The sequence below is a fragment of the Ctenopharyngodon idella genome, chromosome 12 (assembly GCF_019924925.1).
Source record: "Ctenopharyngodon idella isolate HZGC_01 chromosome 12, HZGC01, whole genome shotgun sequence".
Lineage (NCBI taxonomy): Eukaryota > Metazoa > Chordata > Actinopteri > Cypriniformes > Xenocyprididae > Ctenopharyngodon > Ctenopharyngodon idella.
In genome coordinates, this window is record NC_067231.1 from 26390140 (window position 1) to 26410728 (window position 20589).

General features: G+C 37.2%; 2 protein-coding genes across 6 annotated transcripts in view; one reads left to right on the forward strand and one right to left on the reverse strand.

The window, feature by feature from the left end:
- Positions 1–459: 459 nt before the first annotated feature.
- On the reverse strand, positions 460–3815 carry LOC127524211 (clarin-3). The gene is given in 4 exon segments (XM_051915678.1): positions 460–1545; positions 1547–1625; positions 1847–2032; positions 3482–3815. Coding segments are annotated over 4 exon segments (693 nt in total). The 5' UTR covers positions 3717–3815; the 3' UTR covers positions 460–1352.
- Positions 3816–5906: 2091 nt separating this feature from the next.
- Positions 5907–20589, forward strand: part of ptprea (protein tyrosine phosphatase receptor type Ea) — an 89336-nt gene continuing 74653 nt past the window's right edge. For 3 of the 5 annotated variants that reach the window (XM_051914585.1, XM_051914589.1, XM_051914590.1), the window contains exon 1: positions 5907–6162. The gene's annotated coding sequence lies outside the window, so the exon portion shown is untranslated. Of the gene's footprint in view, positions 6163–6657; positions 6677–10536; positions 10732–20589 lie in introns of those variants that run through there. The other 2 variants (XM_051914586.1, XM_051914588.1) reach the window with 2 other exon arrangements.

Genomic DNA, 20589 nt, shown 5'->3' on the forward strand with positions numbered 1-20589 from the left:
AATGGCCTGATAGTCCTGTAAAAGGATATAATCATAATCTGAACCATTAGATTTTATGAGTCAGTTTTTCGATACTATTGACTTTAAAAGACAGTGAATCTGTGAGTGAGCAATGGTGTTTTTTTGTTTTGTTTTTCTATTGTGGTCTTACTTGTCTCTTTATTAGTAAAGTACACAGACATTATCGCCCGGTTTCACAGCCTAGTCCCAGACTAAAATGTGTGTTTAAGCTGTTTTACTTAAAAGTAACTTGCACTGACATGTCTTAAAATATGTCAGTGCCATTGTTTTGTCTCAAGATGCACACCAGTAATGTTTTTTTCAAAGGCATGTTTATAAAACCTACATAAATGTCCCTATATTGAATTAAGGCATAATCTAAGCCCTGTCTGTGAAACCAGGCCTGTGCTTTAGCCTTAAAAATGAACACAAGATCCTCATCACTCTAGAAAGATTTATTATTGTAATAAAAAGTTATGACAATATTTACAGAATATTTGTGTGTAGGAATGTGTGATATAACAGAATTGTAATATATTGACAGTTTATAATTTAAAAAAGCCAATAAAACCAACAGCATTTGATGCGTAAGCATATAAATAGTAAGAACTAAATATTTTCACATAAAATATGCAAAAAAACTATTAAATTGGCTAAAGGAACTGATAGAAGTAAATTTAGGTTCTTAGTAGAAAAGCTAAACAAGTAAATGACATTTCTAAACGTTTCTGATATTAATTTCTTAAACATAAGTGCAATAAAATATATGCAGTGGCCTATAAAAATATTTGAACACTTAAGTCACTTAAAACATGCATCAGATAAAATATGAAAACAAATGGCATTCATTTTTTTAAAGAAACAGCACAAGCACAACATTTTACAAAGCAAAAGCACAAGAAGCATAGGCCTATGAGATGCTGTAATCTAATGCAATGACAATCTTAGTGTGATTTAAGAGTACAAACACTTTTAGGCTTTAGTGTATAGCCTATAACTAATACAATTTTGTGGTCATGGCAAACACAATTCAGATAAGTTCAGTTCTGCAATTCACTACACAGTTAATGTGTCATTTCCAAAATAATGGGCTCAGTTCAGCTCAGGTCTGAAAATCATCTCCCGTTAAGACCCGTTCACACAAAGAATAACTATAAAGATAACTATAATACAATAACATTCTGCACTTCAAAGCAAGGTGGATTCCGATTGGCTGTCAATGTTCCGTTATCGTTATAGTTGTGGTGTGGACTTTGCTATTTAGGATGATTTTCAAAACTATATCTTTATCGTTAACATTATAGTAATCGTCTTTGGTGTAAACGGATCTTTAAACAGATTTTGTTTTGATTTTAGTACATCATGATCTCTTTCGGCGCATCCTCCGTTGGTTTTTCCTGCTCTTTGCGGCGCGTGTATGCGGCGTGGACGTACAGATAGACCACGAGGATGGCGACCGCGTTGAAGCAGATGTACGGTATCAGAAGGAAAAGCCCCACCTGTAGCTTAATGTTTACATTTTTCAACTTCACGTTGGCCTCATCAGGCTTTCACCAGTGTCTGGAGCATCTCGCCTAGGTAGGCGTTCGACACGTACAGAATCAGCGCCAAGCTGGCCACACATACTAGACAAGAGATAAGACACATAAAGGTCTCGAAACCACATTTATTATTATTTAAACCTAAAGTTTTAAAGACCTCTAAACATTTTTAAAGTGTCATAACATAAATTGAAGAGTAAATATTTAAGATTCCGCACTATTTCTAATCAAATAGAAGCAAAATAGTGTGTGAGATTCAAATTTCTTGGTTTGTGATATAAGTGTGAGTGTGTATGTTTTCTCACCGCTAAGTCCACTACATGTGTACAGCCCTATTGGTCCCATGTAGGTCTGATATGGGTTGCTGAAGCTGTTATAGAGTGTGACCAGAATACTGCCTGCAGACCCCAAAAGAGCCAGTGCCAACAGGATAACAACCAGAGCGTGCAGGATAATTGGAGCTCCTGCTAATTTCGCCAGACGATCAAACACTAAGAGAAAGAGAAAAAGACTGTATTATGATGGGCATAGATTGAAGAATAAGAATGCACAAAGCATTGATTTTAAAGGGTTAGTTCACACAAAAATGAAAATTCTGTTATCAATTACTCTCATGTTGTTCCTAACCCGTAAGACTTTCATATCATCTTCAGAACACAAATAAAGATCTTTTTAATAAAATCTGAGCGATTTCTGCCCCTCTGTTGCAGTTTATGCAGTTATACCAGTTTGAAGCTTCAAAAAGTTTCTAAAGAGATGGTAAAACTAATCCATATGAATTGGTTTAGTCCAAATTTTCTAAAGAGACTCGATCGATTTATATGATAAACAGATTTAGGCTTTTATTCACACATAAACACTGATCAGTGAACATAAGCAGAAGCTCAATTGAATCTGCTTGACGTGCAAGAACAAAACTCATTGGTTCTTGCGGAAGCTCAAACCTGCTGCGTAACACAAGAATGAACCTCATTGGTTCTTGCGGAAGCTCAAACCTGCTGCATAACACAAGAATGAACCTCATTGGTTCTTGCTGAAGCTCAAACGTGCTGCGTAACACGTGAGAATGAACCTCATTGGTTCTTGCGGAAGCTCAAACCTGCTGCGTAACACAAGAATGAACCTCATTGGTTCTTGCTAAAGCTCAAACGTGCTGCGTAACACGTGAGAATGAACCTCACTGGTTCTTGCGGAAGCTCAAACGTGCTGCGTAACAAAATAATGAACCTCATTAGTTCTTGCAGAAGCTCAGTTGTGCTGCGTAACACACAAGAATGAACCTCATTGGTTCTTGCACGTCAAGCAAGCATGTTTGAGCTTCCGTTTACCACAACTGATATGTGAGTTGATGAATGTTTATATGTGAATCAAAAAACCTAAATTTAATCTGTTCATCATATAAAGCGATTGAGTCTCTTCAGAAAATTTGGACTAAACCGCTCAAATCATATGGATTAGTTTTACCATCTCTTTATGAACTTTTTGAAGCGTCAAAGTGGTAGTTGCGTAGACTGTCAATGGAGAGACAGAAATCATTCAGTTCTCATTAAAAATATCTTAATTTGTGATCCGAAGACGATCAAAAGTCTTACGTGTAATTGTTGACAGAATTTTCATTTTTGGGTGAACTAACCCTTTAAATAAAATGACATAACCTTTGATGAATTCCAGTAAGTATAAAATTGTCAATTGTGATTTATATCGAATGGTGGTTCAAATTCCTGAAAATTCCAAAGGTCGTCTTAGTTCATAATTTGGAATGTCTATCTATCTATCTATCTATCTATCTATCTATCTATCTTAAATCATTTACATGAGCTTAATTCTATTGCTAGAATTAGTCTATTGCTTTTATCTTATATGATAGATTTACACTAGAAAATGTAAAATAACATAATCTAGCATGCAGACATTCAATTGAAGCCTTATTTGAAGCTCACCAGGCACTTTTTCTCCAAGTTTGGAAATCCTGGGGCAGGAGATTTTGGACTCTGTGCCGTTGAAAAGGCCGATTTTGAGACTGGAGGATCCATTGAAGTCGTTACTCTCGATCGGTGCGCACTCCATTTCGGCTTCGGCCCAATCCGCCGACATCCCATAACCCAATAACACCACTCCAGCTACACATAAGAAAGAACTTGACAAGAAATGCAGTAGTTTCTCCGTGGACGGCATTGTTTCTGTGTAACTGTGGTCCTTGGCTGAGAAATTGTTTAGCTTGTCAAGCAGACCTTTTGATTCCTGACTCTTTGTGGCTGGAAAATGGGAGAACTTGGATTGAGGTGAGGTGTTGGTGGGTAATAAATGGTGCTGTATAGGTTGCACTTTGTCACTGATCTGAAACCAGTACCAGGTGTTTCCTTGTAATGACAGAGGTTTGGACTGAGGTGGGGAAAGCTGATCACAGATAAGCTCATCATGAAACTCATCACCAGGAGGGCAATAAAGTCATAAAGTAATCATCTGTACAGTCACGGACCACTGCTCGTGTTGTCATGGCATTTATATTGGAGTACACAACATCATAAAGACAGTGACGTGGGTTTGATCAGAAAGAAAAGATCAAGAAACCATCCTCTGCCAGTACAGAAGTCCTGCTTTACTGCTGAGGTGTAACCAGGGCCGTCATTTAGGACTCTTATAATTTTATCACAGGGCGCGTGAATGGAATGGCCTTGGATGTAATGTTTATAGTACTTACAGTAATAGTTAATGAAGCAGTAATATTCATATATATATTATCATTGTTTTTAAATATACATTTTACATGTGTTTAAAACTTTATTTAAAGATGATTTTGTAGGCTGCTTGTTTGGTAGTGATGAAAATAAAAAAGTAAATGAAAAGGAAGAGATGATATTAAATTAAAAGAAAAGTTTGTTGCATTTATATAATTAGATAGGCCTGTTTAAACATTGTAATAATATCTAAATTGGTTAAATACACATTACACATCAAAATCCTCATCAGATAAGAAACATTTCGATTATATTCATGTTCTGTATTTCCTGAATTCTATATTTAGATTTACTGTTATGCCTTAAAAGATGTACAAAGTCCGTTCTCCTGTGATACCATATCACCATGGATATTACAACACACCCACATATAAAACACGTGTGGAGTACAGATAAGTAAAATTATTGGGGAAAAAAATAATTAAAGGGATAGTTCACCCAAAAATGAAAATTCACTTACTCACCATCATGTTGTTCCAAATCTGTATAAGGTTCTTTATTCTGTTGAACACAAAAGAATATATTTTAAAGAATGTTGGTAACCAGACAGCTGACTTCCGTAGTATTTTTTTTTTCTATACCTTTAATTATACTTTTAACCAGCAGATGGCGCCTGTTTTTTAATCAATCTGAGAAAACAGCATTGATTAAAACTTATTCATAAATTAGATTAGATAAACCATTAGAATTGTTTATAGCTTTAATCATTTTAATTCTTTTTAATTAATTATTCTACCTAATTATTTTACATATATATATTTTTAGAATTTTACTGTCCTTCAGTTTTGTTGTTGTTGTTGTTGTTGTTGTTGTTGTTGTTGCTGATAATGATGATTTAATTGCGTTTATTGCACTTAACAAAACATGCTCTTTATAACTACTGTGCTGAACAGATGCTGTAAAACTAATAGAAACAAAATAATAGTGTAGAATGGTGCGCGGCATGAACGAATGGGTGCAAACATCGGGCGGGGCTTATCGGATGTTGATGGATTTGAATAATAATTCTACTATTTCTGTTATTCACTGTGTAGTTTCGGTTAAATAATACAGTTTTTCCAGGGTAGTTATTCAAGTATAAATTATTGTCCAGACCTCTGATGAAGAAACGCCAGAGCTATGTTGGTCACGTGGAACCGGTTCTTTTTCTTTGCGCGGAACAGGACTGACCAATCACAGTCGTTTGTGATTACTGGATGAGTTACCCATGAATACAGATCTTTCGAAATAACAGAAACAACCAAAATAACAGAACTAAAACCACAAAGTTAGTAACAGAACTAAAACCAGAAACAGAGTTAAAGGCGGAACTAAAATGAGAATTATTGTAATATATATAAGTAACAATTTGTTTTCTCACACGCAACGCGTTTTACTAAACGAGACTGCAAGAACCCTAACCAAAGTTAGAGACAGCGCTATGATCGACAGAACTAGAACCAGAGCTAGATTACACTTTTTAATGTGTAAATATAAAAAAGGAAAAAAAAAACATTCCTGCTATTTTAATTGAGTTCAATGAAGGAATTCAGCATTTTGAGCCACTGCGCGCCCCCTAGAGGAAGGAACCATATCTGCCACAGGCAACACCAGCAGCGAGTACAACTTGCCAGCATTTGATTTCCACACTGCGCCTTGGACCCACGCTTGTTCGTTATAATTTCAGAAATGGTCGCTAGGCGGCTCTGAGCACACGGAGAACTCCGGAGAAGCGGGTGAACCCCTGACAGAGGAGTAAATCTGCAGATCAACACAAATCCTTCTGTTTCCTCCAGCAGCAGCGGTCAGCTTTCACCCAGTCGCCCGGCGCGTTCTGCGCTCCCGACTACCGGATCATAATCATCCGTGCGCTTGAAAAAACTGCGTTCGTGTTGGACTTTACGGTAAGAGATCTAAATAATCTAAATCTAAAGGCTTTTAACTGCAGTATTAAATGTGGCACATGTGTAGGAATGTTGTTTTTCATTACGCTGGAGCGCGTAAAGGAGCTGTGCGCTCCCGTGCGTTTGATACACCCATAAATACTCGCATGCAGTCAGCACTTGAGATTGGTTTGTTTTCTCTAACGTGTTCTGTTCATCTTTATACATCTTTATACATGCCTGGTCCATTCTGCTCATGATAAACAGAGGATCTCAGGTTGTGATGGAGCGCACTGGCTGTGTTGGTAACCCGGGTGATCTGTAGGTTTCTTCATAATGTGGGTTAGTGGAACGAGCTTTAGCCAAGGAGTGAGACGGGAGTTTTGGGAAAGGCTCTTTGGGACTCACTGTTCACTTCCATCCCTGCAGATCTGCAAAGTGAGCAGCGGAGGAGAGGAATGCCATGCATGCTGTCCTCAGGAGCGTAGGTGTCTTTTACAGTAGAGGCACAACCAGAGACAGAATTAGAAACAAGGTTAGACACCGATTCTTAAGTATTTTTGAAGAAGTGAGTCTCAGTTTGTTTTACATAATGACTCTTGTTTTTGTTGAGATACACATAGTTCATGTTTTTAGTAAGATAAGGATTCACTGACTCATTTACATTATGAGTGTGGTTTAGGGACAGACATATTGTCTGCTCTTTTAATGAATCACCTTAATTAATAGTCAGACTGGTAACTGCAACCATGTTAGTCATAAATGAAAGCAAACTTATGTTGTTTTCTTGGCATATTGTGATGCAAAGTATCGCTAATATATTAGAAAACAGAATTTCAGATCAGTATAATTTAGTACAAGTCAAACCTACTCACATGCATGAGCAAAATAGCATGTTATTGATGCAGTTGGGAATATTTTCCCTCATGGAAGCAACAATCGCCGATGATAAACTCATATTAAGAGAGTCTGTACTGAAGAGTTGGTTAGAACAATGTTTTTCTTTAAAAAGAATCATCTTCTCAAGGATTATATTTGGATTCTTATTTAAAGGGGACCTATTATGCCCCTTTACAAGATGTAATATAAGTTTCTGGTGTCCGCAGAATGTGTCTGTGAAGTTTCAGCTCAAAATACCCCACAGATCATTTTTTAAAGGTTGTCAAATTTGCCCCTATTTGGATGTGTCCTGCAAATGAGCTGCTGCTCCCGGCCCCCTTTCCAGAAGAGGGCGGAGCTTTAACAGCTCACGCTTCAGTTGCTCAACAACAACAAAGCTGGAGAATCTCACGCAGCCAAAATGAGGATTGTCAGTAACGGTGTTCAGCCTTACATTGTTCAAACCGGAGTCGGACTCTGACGGAGAGACTCAGGAAGAAGTTACAACTTTTAGAATGTATCTGGACGTTTCTGATTGGTTAGTGGATACATTTATGTAGTTGCTGTGGAGTTGATTCAACTCATCGACTAGCGTGTGCTGTCATTATAAACTTTTGTGCAAATCCAGTGTTGAATTGACCCTCGTTTGTGAAGCAGTCCAGCTTAAAATGACGGCATGGCACCAACACTCTACTACAACTCTTCCTTTTCTTTAAAGCAGCCCAACATGGCCTCACCCCCTTTGTTGCGTGTTCCCGGGGGCAGGGTTTATGTAAGTTTTGGTGTTTGTGATGTCCCCAACCTTGGAAGAAGCTCGTTGTCCCTATCAGCCGTTTGTTGTAGTCCTTAAAAAGCGATTTCTGTATAGGAAAATATCTCCCTTTGCATTGAACTTTGAGTGTTGTAACATCGCAGATGTTGTTTATGCTCTAACAGCAACATTACACACTAACTACAGTTAAAAAAGTGAAATCATAATCAAGGACCCCTTAAAAATTCCTCAAAAATAAAGGCACTTAACGTCAACATGTGCCATCTTTGTGGATAAATTGATTCCTCCAATACAGAATAGAAAGTCTCGAGATGCTTGATTCCTCCTGAAGTATGTCTTCCAAATGTTTAAATGATTATTCTGGGTTAAATAAAATTAAAATTCTAGTATCTGAAAGTCACTTACAGGTAAAGTCTATGGTGCAAAAGTACAATAGAGATTTATGTGAATGCATTTTTGTTATTTTTGTTTGATGTTGTAGTTTTACTTCTTTTTAACCTAGAATATAAAAAGATGTATCAGTTACCTTCTTTCTATAAGAGAAATCCCAGAATCTATTTTTGCTTGCAAGTGTTTCATTTAATAATGTAGGTTAAAACATTTCCTCTGTGTATGGGGATATGGAGCATCAGTGTTTATTTTAGTGCCCTGCTGTGTTATGCGTTTAACATTCTCTTTGAAGCAGATTTTGTTTTTTGCTTGTGGGTAACAGTGGGAGCTAATTGGTCCAAAGCCGTTGCAGTTTAGTGGGCGAAACCGATTATTTGTTGGGCGCTCGTTAGATCTGTCAGGGTCAGAAGAAAGGCCTGGTGCTTTGTGTAAAGTGTGCAGAGCAAAACGATCAGGAAGAACAGGAATAAAGGCTCATTAGTAGGATTGAAGTTTGTTTGCTTTTGTAATTGAGAGAATTAAGCTGTATAAATTAAGTAAATAGGGATCATGCTCTCCAGCAGGAATTATGGCAATGCACTGATCAGATGTGTCTTTAAAATTGTTAGTGTACAAAGCATTTAATTACATTAATGAGAGCATCTCTGATATAAAATGCGTCTTGACTTCATTGGCTCTGTGTTTGTGTCCTGACGCACAGGAGAGAGCAGACGGAATATCCAGCACATTGTTTGGGCATGTATTCATTTACTGGAACTCTTGGCTATTCTCGTATGTTCAAACGCAGGAAAGTTAAGAAAGGCAGACAGGCAACTTCCTGTGAGGAAAACACAGAACTCAGTACTCTCTCTTTCTTCATCTGTCGTTCGCTCTTGTCTAGTCCTGTCATTTGACTTTATTTATGTAATATGTTGCAAATGTCATTTTTGCTCTCTGTAGTTCCTTGAAGCACTTAAAATATTGACAGGATTTTACTAGCAATTTTTTCTTTTTTACAGTAAAACGCTGTATTCAAAGTTTTACTGTTAGATCTTCAAGACTAAATCATTTTATCTTTAAAAATAAATTGGGATTCCACAATGGGCAAATAGAAAACCCATGGAAAAATGTTTAAATGGATTTAAAATTAACAGAGGCTTTGTTTTTTGATAGCAGATTTTGTGCTATATCAATAATAAAGTGGATATCTTAATTTCAATGATTGACCTAGACCAATGATAACTTTTACTCTCTCTGTATGAATATGATATTTTGTTTTAGTAAATAAGTGAAACATACTTTATATATTATATAGGTTTGGAACAAATTACACAATTTGACCAAGATTTTAAACAAGCTTTTATTTTTGTATTTTTAGTTTTCTGAGTGGTTACTTCGGTGTTCCTGATGGTTGTTAGGGTACTTTAAGTGGTTGCTAGAGTGGTTGTTAGGGCATTGCTAGGTGGTTACTAGGGGGTTTTGAGTGTTTAAGTCAAAAAAGCCTACCCCCAAATCTATATATGATATTCTGGTCTCTAGATATAGCCCTCCTTCAATGAAAGTCTATGTAAAAGTAAATAATTTGAGGTATAATTAATTTCTGTAGCTCAAATGGTGCAGGAATCATGTCAAAGTTTAATCCTTAGCATCAAGGGTTTGCTTAAATCCCTAACTTTAACTACGAACCAGGGGTTAAACAGATCGTAGTTGATCTGTGATCCATATGGATCAGGCCCCACGGTTCGGCACGCATGTGTTTCATGGATTATTTGCAAAGTTTCATCATGAATTCGCACAGCCCATGTAAAAAAATACGGACGACGCACCTTCACTCTCTTCCATTGTAGAAAAGCAAAGCCGCCAGTGTCCCAATAGTGCACTGACATCCGTCAAGTGTTGACGCCGACGCCCCGTGTGATTGCAGCTTGCATTCACAATGTTTGAACTTTATTAGTTAGGTCAGTAGTTTTTGCTGTGGTATCGAAGTACTTAAAGTGTTCTTTCAGTAATAAATGGAAAGCAAAGTTACATTTGCCACCCCCCCTCCCCTACAAAAAGAAAAATTTTAATGAATCAAAAACTGTAATATGATCCAAACTACTATGAACATTATATAAACAGTAGTAATGCGACAGCTAGCAAGTACTTTACTGTGAATTCACAGTGAAGGATGAAGCACGAAGACACTCAATCAACCTCTCACACATCTGGTGCCCATCCAGTCCTGTGACACTAGAAAGAGCTTGAGGAAGTGGTTAGAGTTGTAATGGGTTTCTGGAGGAGGGTGAGGACTGTGTGTTTGACAGGGCGTGGCAGCGTCTGCTGTACAGCCCCTGGATTGCGTTCAACACGTGCTTGCCTACGAGATTCCTGTTACTCAGCTGTGCAAACACGACCTCACGGCTCTACCTGCTGCTCGCTTGTGATTTCTCCACGCGTCCCTCACACGAGGCCTGTGCTGTGAGCATGTCCTGACTCGCAAGTGGATAAGACGCACACGTCCTGTGAACCTGAGGACAAACTCGGATTCTTGGAATATTTGAGGCGTGGAGTCAGCAGTGATTTAAGTGGTTAGTGGGTGACTATGTAAATCTATGTGGACTGGTTTGTCTTTGTACTGTTATGATGGGATGCTGCAACCTGTTTGTCTGAAGTCTTTGAGAAGAACCAGTGTTTGGCTGTGAACGCATGTGGGATGTCCCAGAGGACAGGTTTATTGCTTAGAGGTTGCTTTTTCATTGCTTTCTCAGCTGATCTAATGGAGGTTAGTTTATGGTTCATTCATGGACTTTCAGTTTAGTTATTCAGTTATTCATTCAAGTTTCAGCTTTGTCTCAAATGTTTCTCCTTTAATTACTTACGAGAAGTTGTTTTCATTTAAATCATATGTAATAAGACAATTTTTGATAAAATTTTTGATAAAATTAATGTGGGTAGCAGCTCAGATCATTTGTTCTTGGAAGAATTTGATGACAAATGTTTGAGTTCATTGAGGGTTACATTTACACAACAATGATGTACTAAAAGCTGAAAAGATTTTTCTTTGTGTTGACAGACGACAACATTGTCAAAACAATCCTCATTGACACGGATCCGCGAAAATGATTAAAAACGCTGTATTATGCTGCCAGGCCAGTAGTTGGCGATGTCACTTTGTAAAGAAACACTACGCGCCTATAGACTGAACATGTAATACGCATGTGTATGACGTCACGGTTTTCACAAATTTGCATTTTTGTAGTTTACACGGAGACGAAAACAGTATCGTTTTCAAAAACTTGCACTTTAAAACACGTTTTCAAAAGTTTGTGTTTTCAGGTCCCCAAATGCTGTTGTCGTATAAATGAACGTCCAAAACGCATAAAAAGTTATCTGTTTTTAGTTGAAAATGGTGTCATTGCAGACTGATTGCTGACTGATATTTGGCCAACTGGAGTTTGGGACATCCTTGATATCTTCTGATCCTCTGTAGGAGATGGATGAGAATGAGTGCATTTACATGCACCCTCATAATGTGATTATAATGGGATTTTGGCAATATTGCGATTAAGCTACCTCATGTATACACAATATGTATGCATGTATACACGTGGATTAAAACAGTGGCCAGTAACACCATCATTTGTGCTATGCATTGGCATATGTGAAAAGTGTCCGTAAAAATGAGCACAATTCTTATTTAATAATAATAATAATATGAAAATTGCATGTAAACAGGAGTGAAGTGAAGTGCTTATGTCATCTTACTGCGATCTAGTCCTTACTCTGAGTATTGTAAAAAAAATTGCATTATTGGTGCACATGTAAACAGAATCATTGTTGGTGTCTTTTTCTAAAGCAAAAAATTTACTCTTAAATTTGCTCCATTTACTCTCCATGCACTCTCATTGCCGTCTAGGAGAAGCAACTGAGATATTAAAGAGGTCTGAGTTATCTCTTATGGCTTTCAAAATCAGCATTGTTTAGAAGTTAACAGGAAGAGATGTTTGCGATTCTCTTGGGTTGTGTCTGGTGGAGGGCTGAATGGACAGGAAGCAGATCTGGATTGAATTTGAGCTGTCAGGGGAAGAGCCAATGATGTCATATCATTACCAGCTGCCCAGAAATATGAGGGGCGATATGCATTTCCCAGCACATATCTTCACCCTTTTACTATTCAATTACTTTGTTTCAGTCAGGCTTGAGTTGATTGTAGGGCTTTTAACAGTTAAAGGGTTAGTTCACCCAGAAATGAAAATTCTGTCAACATTAACTCACCCTCATGTCGTTCCAAACTCATAAGACTTTCGTTCGTCTTCGGAACACACTGAAGATATTTTTGGTGAAATCTGAGAGATTTCTGTCCCTCCATAGACAGCTACGCAACTGACACTTTGACGCTTCTAAAAGTTCATAAAGAGATCGTAAAACTAATCCATATGAATTGAGTGGTTTAGTCCAAATTTTCTGAAGAGACTCAATCACTTTATATGACGAACAGATTGAATTTAGGCTTTTATTCACAAATAAACATTGATCAGCGAACATAAACAGATGTTCAGCCATACCTGCTTGACGCTCGAGAACAAACCTCATAGGTTCTTGTGAAAGCTCAAACTTGTTGCGTAACACATGAGAATGAACCTCAGTGGTTCTCACACGTCAAGCAAACATGCTTGAGCTTCTGTTTACCACAACTGATGCGTGCGATTATGAATGTTCATATGTGAATAAAAGCCTAAATTCAATCTGTTCATCATATAAAGCGATCGAGTCTCTTAAGAAAATTCATACTAAACTGCTCAATTCATATGGATTAGTTTTACAATCTCTTTATGAACTTTTTGAAGCATCAAAGTGGTAGTTAGACAGTCAATGGAGGGACAGAAATATCTCAGATTTTATTAAAAATATCTTCATTTGTGTTCTGAAGATGAATGAAAGTCTTATGGGTTTGGAACGACACGAGAGTGAATAAATGATGAAAGAATTTTCATTTTTGGGTGAACTAACCCTTTAAGCACAAACTCTGCCTACAAAGTCATTGCCTGATAGGGCATCAAGGCAACAAGTCAGCTGCCTAAGCTTTCAGACGAAGCCAATTACTGACCCAAACAAACTTTTGTTGAAATGATATAGCTAAATCTGGTTGACACATGTCTACCATCACGTGGAATATAGCATTGATATCTTGATGAATCCGAGCAGGAAACAGTATCTCAGGCCTGAGACATGTAACGTCTGTTTGTGAGCAGACAGAGTCTCACTGTGAGGATCAACACAGCCATGATGACCTCTTTCTGAAGCCAAAGAGAGAGACAGAGCTGCAGGCTAGTTCACCTTTGAAATGTGATCGTAGGATGATCTCACAGCTTTGAAGAAGCTTCTGCTTCATTTATGTGTGTGTGTCTGGCAGTACATATTTGCCCCAGTTCCTCCGAGAGAAGTATTTGGACGTGTGACCGTCTGTGTGTGCATGCAGGGTGGAGTGCACAATGACATCTTCTCTCTGGTAATGTTTTTATATCCTGAGAAATGAAAGCAAATGTTACACACCCCTCCCAGAGAGACTGTTGTTTTGGTGCTCACCCCCACAGTTCACACCAGCCCGTATGCTCACACACAGACCGTCTGTGTATGAACATGCATGAGATTCCAGTGCAATAACACAATCTGGTGACATTGCAATCAATTTAGACAGGTATGAAAGCAAGGCTGTGAAGGATAGGAGATTTTGTCTACTGAAATTTCTTGGAAAGCTATTTTTGCAGTGTCTCGTCAGCTGAGCAATCCCAAAACACATTAAATAACAGTACAACCCACTGAAGATATGTATATCTATCCCTCACAGCCTCGCTTTCTTTCCCGATAAAAATCAAAGATGGCACTGCTGTGAAAAATGTCTATAGTTCACCAGTAAATGAATAGTCAAAATTTACTTGCATGTCGTTCCAAACTTGTATGACTTTGGTACAAAATAGACGTTTTGAAATATGTCAAAATTGCTCTTTTCCCATTCAGCGGACACTGACCAGGGGCTGTCAAACTCAAAAAGGAAAAAGAAAATCACATGATCCTTCAGAAACCATTCTAATATGCTGATTTGGTGCTTAAGAAACATTTCTTGTTATTACCAGTGTTGAAAACAGTTTTTGCTGCTTAATTTTTTTGTGGAAACCCTGATACCATTCAAAAGTTTGTGGTAAGAACTTTTTTTTTTTAAGAAATTAATACTTTTATTCATCAAGGATGCATTAAATTGATCAAAAGTGACAATAAAGACATGTATAATGTTACAAAAAATTTCAATTTAATGCTGTCCTTTTAAACTTTCTGTTCATCAAAGAATCCTGGAAAAACTGTGTGTGTGTTTGTGTGTATACAGTATAAATAGAAAATGAGCCTTTACCAGGGTAATTTTTATTGTCCATCAACAGACTTTGAAAATATATATCTTCACTAAATCCACCAGAAAAGATTTCTTTGAAGGTGATCCATTTGCAGGCAGTGCCTTTGATTTGCTGCTGTCAGTAAATTCTGGATTAATCCGCTCGTATGCTGATACTGTAAGACAAATCACCCGCCCTCTGTGCCTCCAAGCCATAAAGAGTCAGTTCAGTGGTGCTAAACATAAAGATTTGATGTCTTAATATAAATCATTCACATGTGGAATGTTTCTGTGCCATACTTTGATGCGATTTCATTGCACTTTAACATCTAGCCGTGCACTAACACAGCATGCGCTGGGTCTGAATGTTAGAGCCGGTCACGGTCCTGCTTTTCCCAGCAAGAAAGCGGCAATTTAAATTAGAGCTTTCTTTGTCTTTTTGCAGATTAGTCATGTACATCAAGGTAGAGAGTCACAGACAGCAAGCTGTTCTGAGTAAAGGCGCCTCTCCTGAGTGGTTTAATTCCAGCCTCCTGGGTCTGAAATGATGGAGCATGTTTTTCGGCTCTTAGAGGCAGCGGGTTAGATGTGCCCCTACTACTCTAGTGTATTATCAGACAAGCGCTGAGCTTCTAAAGCGCTGTAGTTTTCAGAGCGATACAAAGAAGTTTTGTTCTAAAGCATTGAGCGATACACTCAACAAGGTCTTCGTGAGGACTCCAGTTTTTGCATCTGACTGCATGTTCTCAGTGTGTTCAGTCAGATGTAGAATGTATGCTTAATGCTTGCAGATCAGTGCAATTGCCCTGAGGCGCTTTTAATGTGATGTATTACACTGACTGTGTTCATATCTAGTCTAATAACTCACAGTTCAAAGGACAACTCTTTCAGTGTTTCGCCCTGTCAAAACCACTAAGAGCTGAAAGCCTCTGTACTGACCTCAGGGCAAGTAAAAAGCATCGTACATTTAACTCCTTTTTGAAGTCAACATATATCAAAATTGACCCTGTTTGCTTTCTAAATAAGTGTTTCTGGTCTTTTTGTACATGGTTTTGTCTGTGCATGTTATTCCAAAGGAGTATTGTTTGTCTTTGAAAGCTATCATCAAACTGTTTACTTGTGCCACCTTTGACAACTTCCCTATTAGCAGCATGGCCTTGCCAATTCAACAGAAAAGGGCTGTGTTATACCTGCAAACTCAAAAGAGGTGTAAAAGGTGACATGTTTACCAACTAAATTATTGTACGGGGGTCTGGGGGCATCATCCCCTAGGAGAAAATTTTTGTGATTTTAACGAAGCATTCTGGTGCGCTCTGACAAGAAAATAAATGGAAAAAACAACATTTGCTTCAAGTAAAAACAAAAAACAAAAACATTTATTGACACTAGGTCTGGGCAGATTTGATTCGATTTTGATTCAGAAGCTTGCGATTTGATTTCAATTTGATTACCTTCGATTCAATATTGATTAATTTGGGGCCTATCAAGTACAGTACATGGCAAATTTCCTGAAAGAAAAATATCTCTCAACTAATGCTGTAAACTATACAGGGAACCACAGTTAGTATATCATTATAATATTAAAAGTTAAAATAAATTGATTTGTAAGCTACTTACATATAAATTACACATTATAACACATTTTTAATGACACAATGTTTCTACTCATTTTTTATATAGGCTTAAACATTTAAATGGTGGCTGTCATAAAACGGATTTATACATTCAATATTAAAGCACATTAAAGTCCCCGTGAACCGGAAGTTGCAAACGACTTTTCTCCAGTGTTATGACGTATTTCCAAGTGAAACGGAATATTGAATAGAGGGCAGGGTTTTACCTTAGCGGTCCTCCTCTCCATCTCTCGCTCATAGCAGACTAACGGTTGGAGAGGAGTGGTTTAAGCGTTTTCAACCCAAGCCGTCAAACTGACGTCATCAGAGAAGGAACACCATTCTAGACCAGAAGTAACTTTTCAGATTTTGATTAAAGATTACCACGACAAACTATTTTTTTCTGTGTATTAACTTGCATGGATTAATTGTTCAACACAAGACTAGGAATATGCACTAACAAAGTAAATAGGGTCAATTTTGATTTCATGACGACTTTAAGTACAAATACAATGAAATGCAATAGCTTATAGTGCATATATTTAGCAAAATGCTCCTCTCTAAGTTCATTTTTGTTGCTGACTAATGAGTTTTTGGACATTGAACGACTTTTCTGAGGTAAATGTTACGGTAAATGTGACAATTTTACAAGCTGTTTTATTGATGCCTTTCTGCGGTTGAAAGACTGATTGATCGATTGATTACATGTGACATGATACAGATTTTGGTAAGTTGTACTATATCTTTCAACATACCTCCAGATGTTCATTCATGTTTATTTTGTGTTTATTTCGTAACAAGTAAAGTGGAGTAGATGGTCGAAGCGCTAAAGCGATCTGTCATGCCACAGAGCGCCAAGAAAGATTGCGAGTAGAGAACTGTATGGTTTCACTCCAGTCTATGGGAAGGTAGCCCATTTTCAACTCTTGTGAAGTTTATTGTGCTTGCAATTTCATATATATATTAGAGATGCACCAATGTATCGGCCAACAATTGGTATCGGCCGATAAAAGCTATTATTATCACTATCGCCCATCGGCCGATTGTTTAAAAACGGCCGATGATCAGGGCCGATTATATCCTGTCAATCAAAAGGGTGCGGAAAAACGTGTTTAGACTGCAACTCATACTGTGTGTGAAGAAAATCACTCTTGTGTTGAATTTCTTCTTCTTCTTCTTGGCGGTTGGCAAACCAGCTTTTGTGATGAATTTTAACGCATTAACAGTTTAAAAATAGTGACGCTAAAGCAGGCTCTTTTTGACCCTATGAATCACCCATATTTCAAGCCAGGGTTGCCAGGTCTGCGTTTTTATTTTTATTTTTTGCTACATCAAATATTATTTGTAGCGCCTCCCGTCCAATAATCGCAAAAGGCTTTGTGCTTTGTTACTTCTGATAAGAATAAAAGTTTCAGTTTTCAAATTCTGTATATTTTATCATGAAATTCAAACAATAAATGCCATTTTGACGCTCTTAAATGTGACGTGTCAGATCGCTGTAATCTTTTCTTCCTCTTCAGTACAAGTTATATCTCGAAAAACTTGCATGAATATCAAAGGTCTGTTGAAAGATATAGATATATGTATCACGTCTCATGTAATCACTTTATTTGTGATTCAACCACGGAAAGACGTCAATAAAACCGCTTGTGAACAATATGTCACATCATGTCAAATTTACCTCAGGAATGTTTTCCAATGTTCACAGTTTCTTAGCTATCTACATATATAAAAAAAACACTAGAGAGGAGCTTATTTACTGTTAATTATGTTTGTGTAAATTTGCCATGAAGACAACAAGTGCTTATGAAAACTACCTTATGTGATACAAAGTTTTATACAAACATTTCAGTTATTTATTTAAGTGTAATTATTATATATGAAAATAAACAGCAGCTGAATATAATACCTCTGTTGTTAATTGTAACCACTAATATTAGTGTACCAAACGAGAGGGTTCCCTGTATAGTTTGCAGCATTATTTGGGAGAGATTTTTTTCCCCGTTTTCCTTAAGAAAAACCAAACTATCGGTATCGGCATCGGCCGATATCATTCTGAATAATTGGCTATCTGTATCGGCAGAGAAATTTAGTATCGGTGCACCTCTAAAATATATATATATATATATAAATAATATATATGTCACATATATGTTCTGTTTTTCCTATTCCTTTTTTCCTGTGTGAACTAGTTTCCTAGTGTGTGCCAGTTTGTTCCCATGATTCATCATTCCGTTCACCTGTTGTTCAATTACTTAACCTCATTTAGTCTGTGTATATACTCCCTGTTTTGTTCAGTTCTTTGTCCGGTCTTGTTAATGTTAGAGGTTGTGTTTTCTGAGTTTGGCCTCCCTGTTTCATGAGTTATTGAATTACAGACTGTTCTCTTGATCTAGCCTATTCGTCTTTGCGCGCTTACTTATATTGTCACGGGTTGTATATATGTTTGTATTCTGGCAACCACATCTGTCAGGTTTTTTTTTTTATGTAAAAAGGACAGGAATTTTTACAGTGTACGGTTCTGTACCAATCAAATCATGAAATTGCCACCTTGTAAAATTGTTACAGTTTCTCATGAGATCAGGTTGGTATTGTATGAAACGCCCACTTTCAGTGGATAACTTAGTGATCTAATGGATAAATCTAGTCCTTCCCTACATTCCTTTCTAGTTGTATTCGGTTTCAAACAGAAACTAGTTATGTTATGAAAGTAAAATGAGTTGTCCATGCAGTTTGATGCTGACTTTATGTGCAGCATGTACATTCTCAGCAGATTGTTTTGCAATTCATTGTGTGTTTACAAAAATAGACGTACCTCCAAGAGTAATGCTCTGAGCCATAATGGACTGGCATTGACCTGATCAGCTGTGCGCTCTAGCTTTCCATTACAGCCTTTACACGCATAGTTGTCTGATATTAGCAACTCTGTGTCCTCCCTGAAGTGCTGTTTGTCTTCTCTATTGTGCTAATCATTACCATAATGGTTTCAGTCTGAGAAAAACAACTCGCCGTTAACTTATAAAACTGCAGTTTGTTGAATTGTGCCGTTAAATGGTGATCAGACCATTATGTTAATCAGTTTGGGTTCTGCTGAATGGTTTAGCAATTATTTTGGATGTAGTTAATGACTTGTATGTTTCATGAGGCTTGTGCTACTGAAAAGACTGATACCTGATTGATTGTGCATCTTCTTGAGTGTATTATTCAGCTTAATCCATTTGCCTAATATGGTCTAAATATTTTACATTGACAATGGGATCCAGCAATATAGTGACCAAGAACATCCTATAAATGACCTTAAAACAACCCAGAAATCACCAGTGCATTTGGGTACTAAGGTGATCTGTCTTTCTGAGAAGAACCTCGATATGAGGTCAGAAAATGTGTTGTGTATGTGTGAAAAATATAGCACGCTAACCACATGTTGGCTAAAAAGACAATAAGCTATGCAATAAAGCACAAATCCTAAAGGCTTCAGTCTCAGTTCTTCACATTTTTTTAGTATGATATGAGAAATGTTTCTCTCACTGATGTGCAAAGTGCTAAAACAAGCCAATCCCTCATCACTCCGTCCTGCAAGAGCCTCAGTGTGCCTCTGGGAAAATATAATCATAATAATGATAATGTGTTCAGTCTGTCTGTAGACTTGGATGGGAAGTTTGGGGTCTGTAAGATTTTTTTTGAAAGAAGTTTCTTATGCTCACCAAGGCTGCATTTATTTGATCAAAATACACTAAAAACAGTAATATTTTGAAATATTATTATAATTAAAATAGCTATTTTCTATTTAAATACCAATGGCAAAGCTGAATTTTCAGCATCATTACTCCAGTCTTCAGTGTCACATGATCCTTCAGAAATCATTCTAATATGCTGATTTGCTGATCAAGAAACATTTATTATCAATGTTGAAAACAGTTGTGCTGCTTAATGTTTTTGTGAAAACCATGATACATTTTTTTCAACATTCTTTGAAGAATAGACCATTCATAATAACAGCATTTATTTGAAACAGAAATCTATTGTAATTTTATAAATATAATTACTGTCACTTTTGATCAATTTAATGCATCCTTGTTGAATAAAAGTATTAATTTTAAAACTTTTGAACACTGACACTGTAGCTATAAGATTTCTAAGCATTGGTAACAGTATCCTTCTGTTGCTCAGCCGATATCTCTAAACAATCTAAATATAAACATTTGTACAGTAAACATGATCCCTCCCTTGGTATAATAATGACATGTGACTTTTCTGTGGGGATGTTTTTCCTCTTTTGGTTCTGGTTTACCCTAAGAGATGGCGTTTCAAGATTCTGAACTATAGAAGCTGTGAGCTGCAGCATTTTTACTAAAATTTTGGTAGCAATGAGACCTTGTGCTGATTAATCGTCTGCCGGCAGTGGTCTATCACTAGTGCTGATCTTCACTAGCCAAATTTGCATCCAC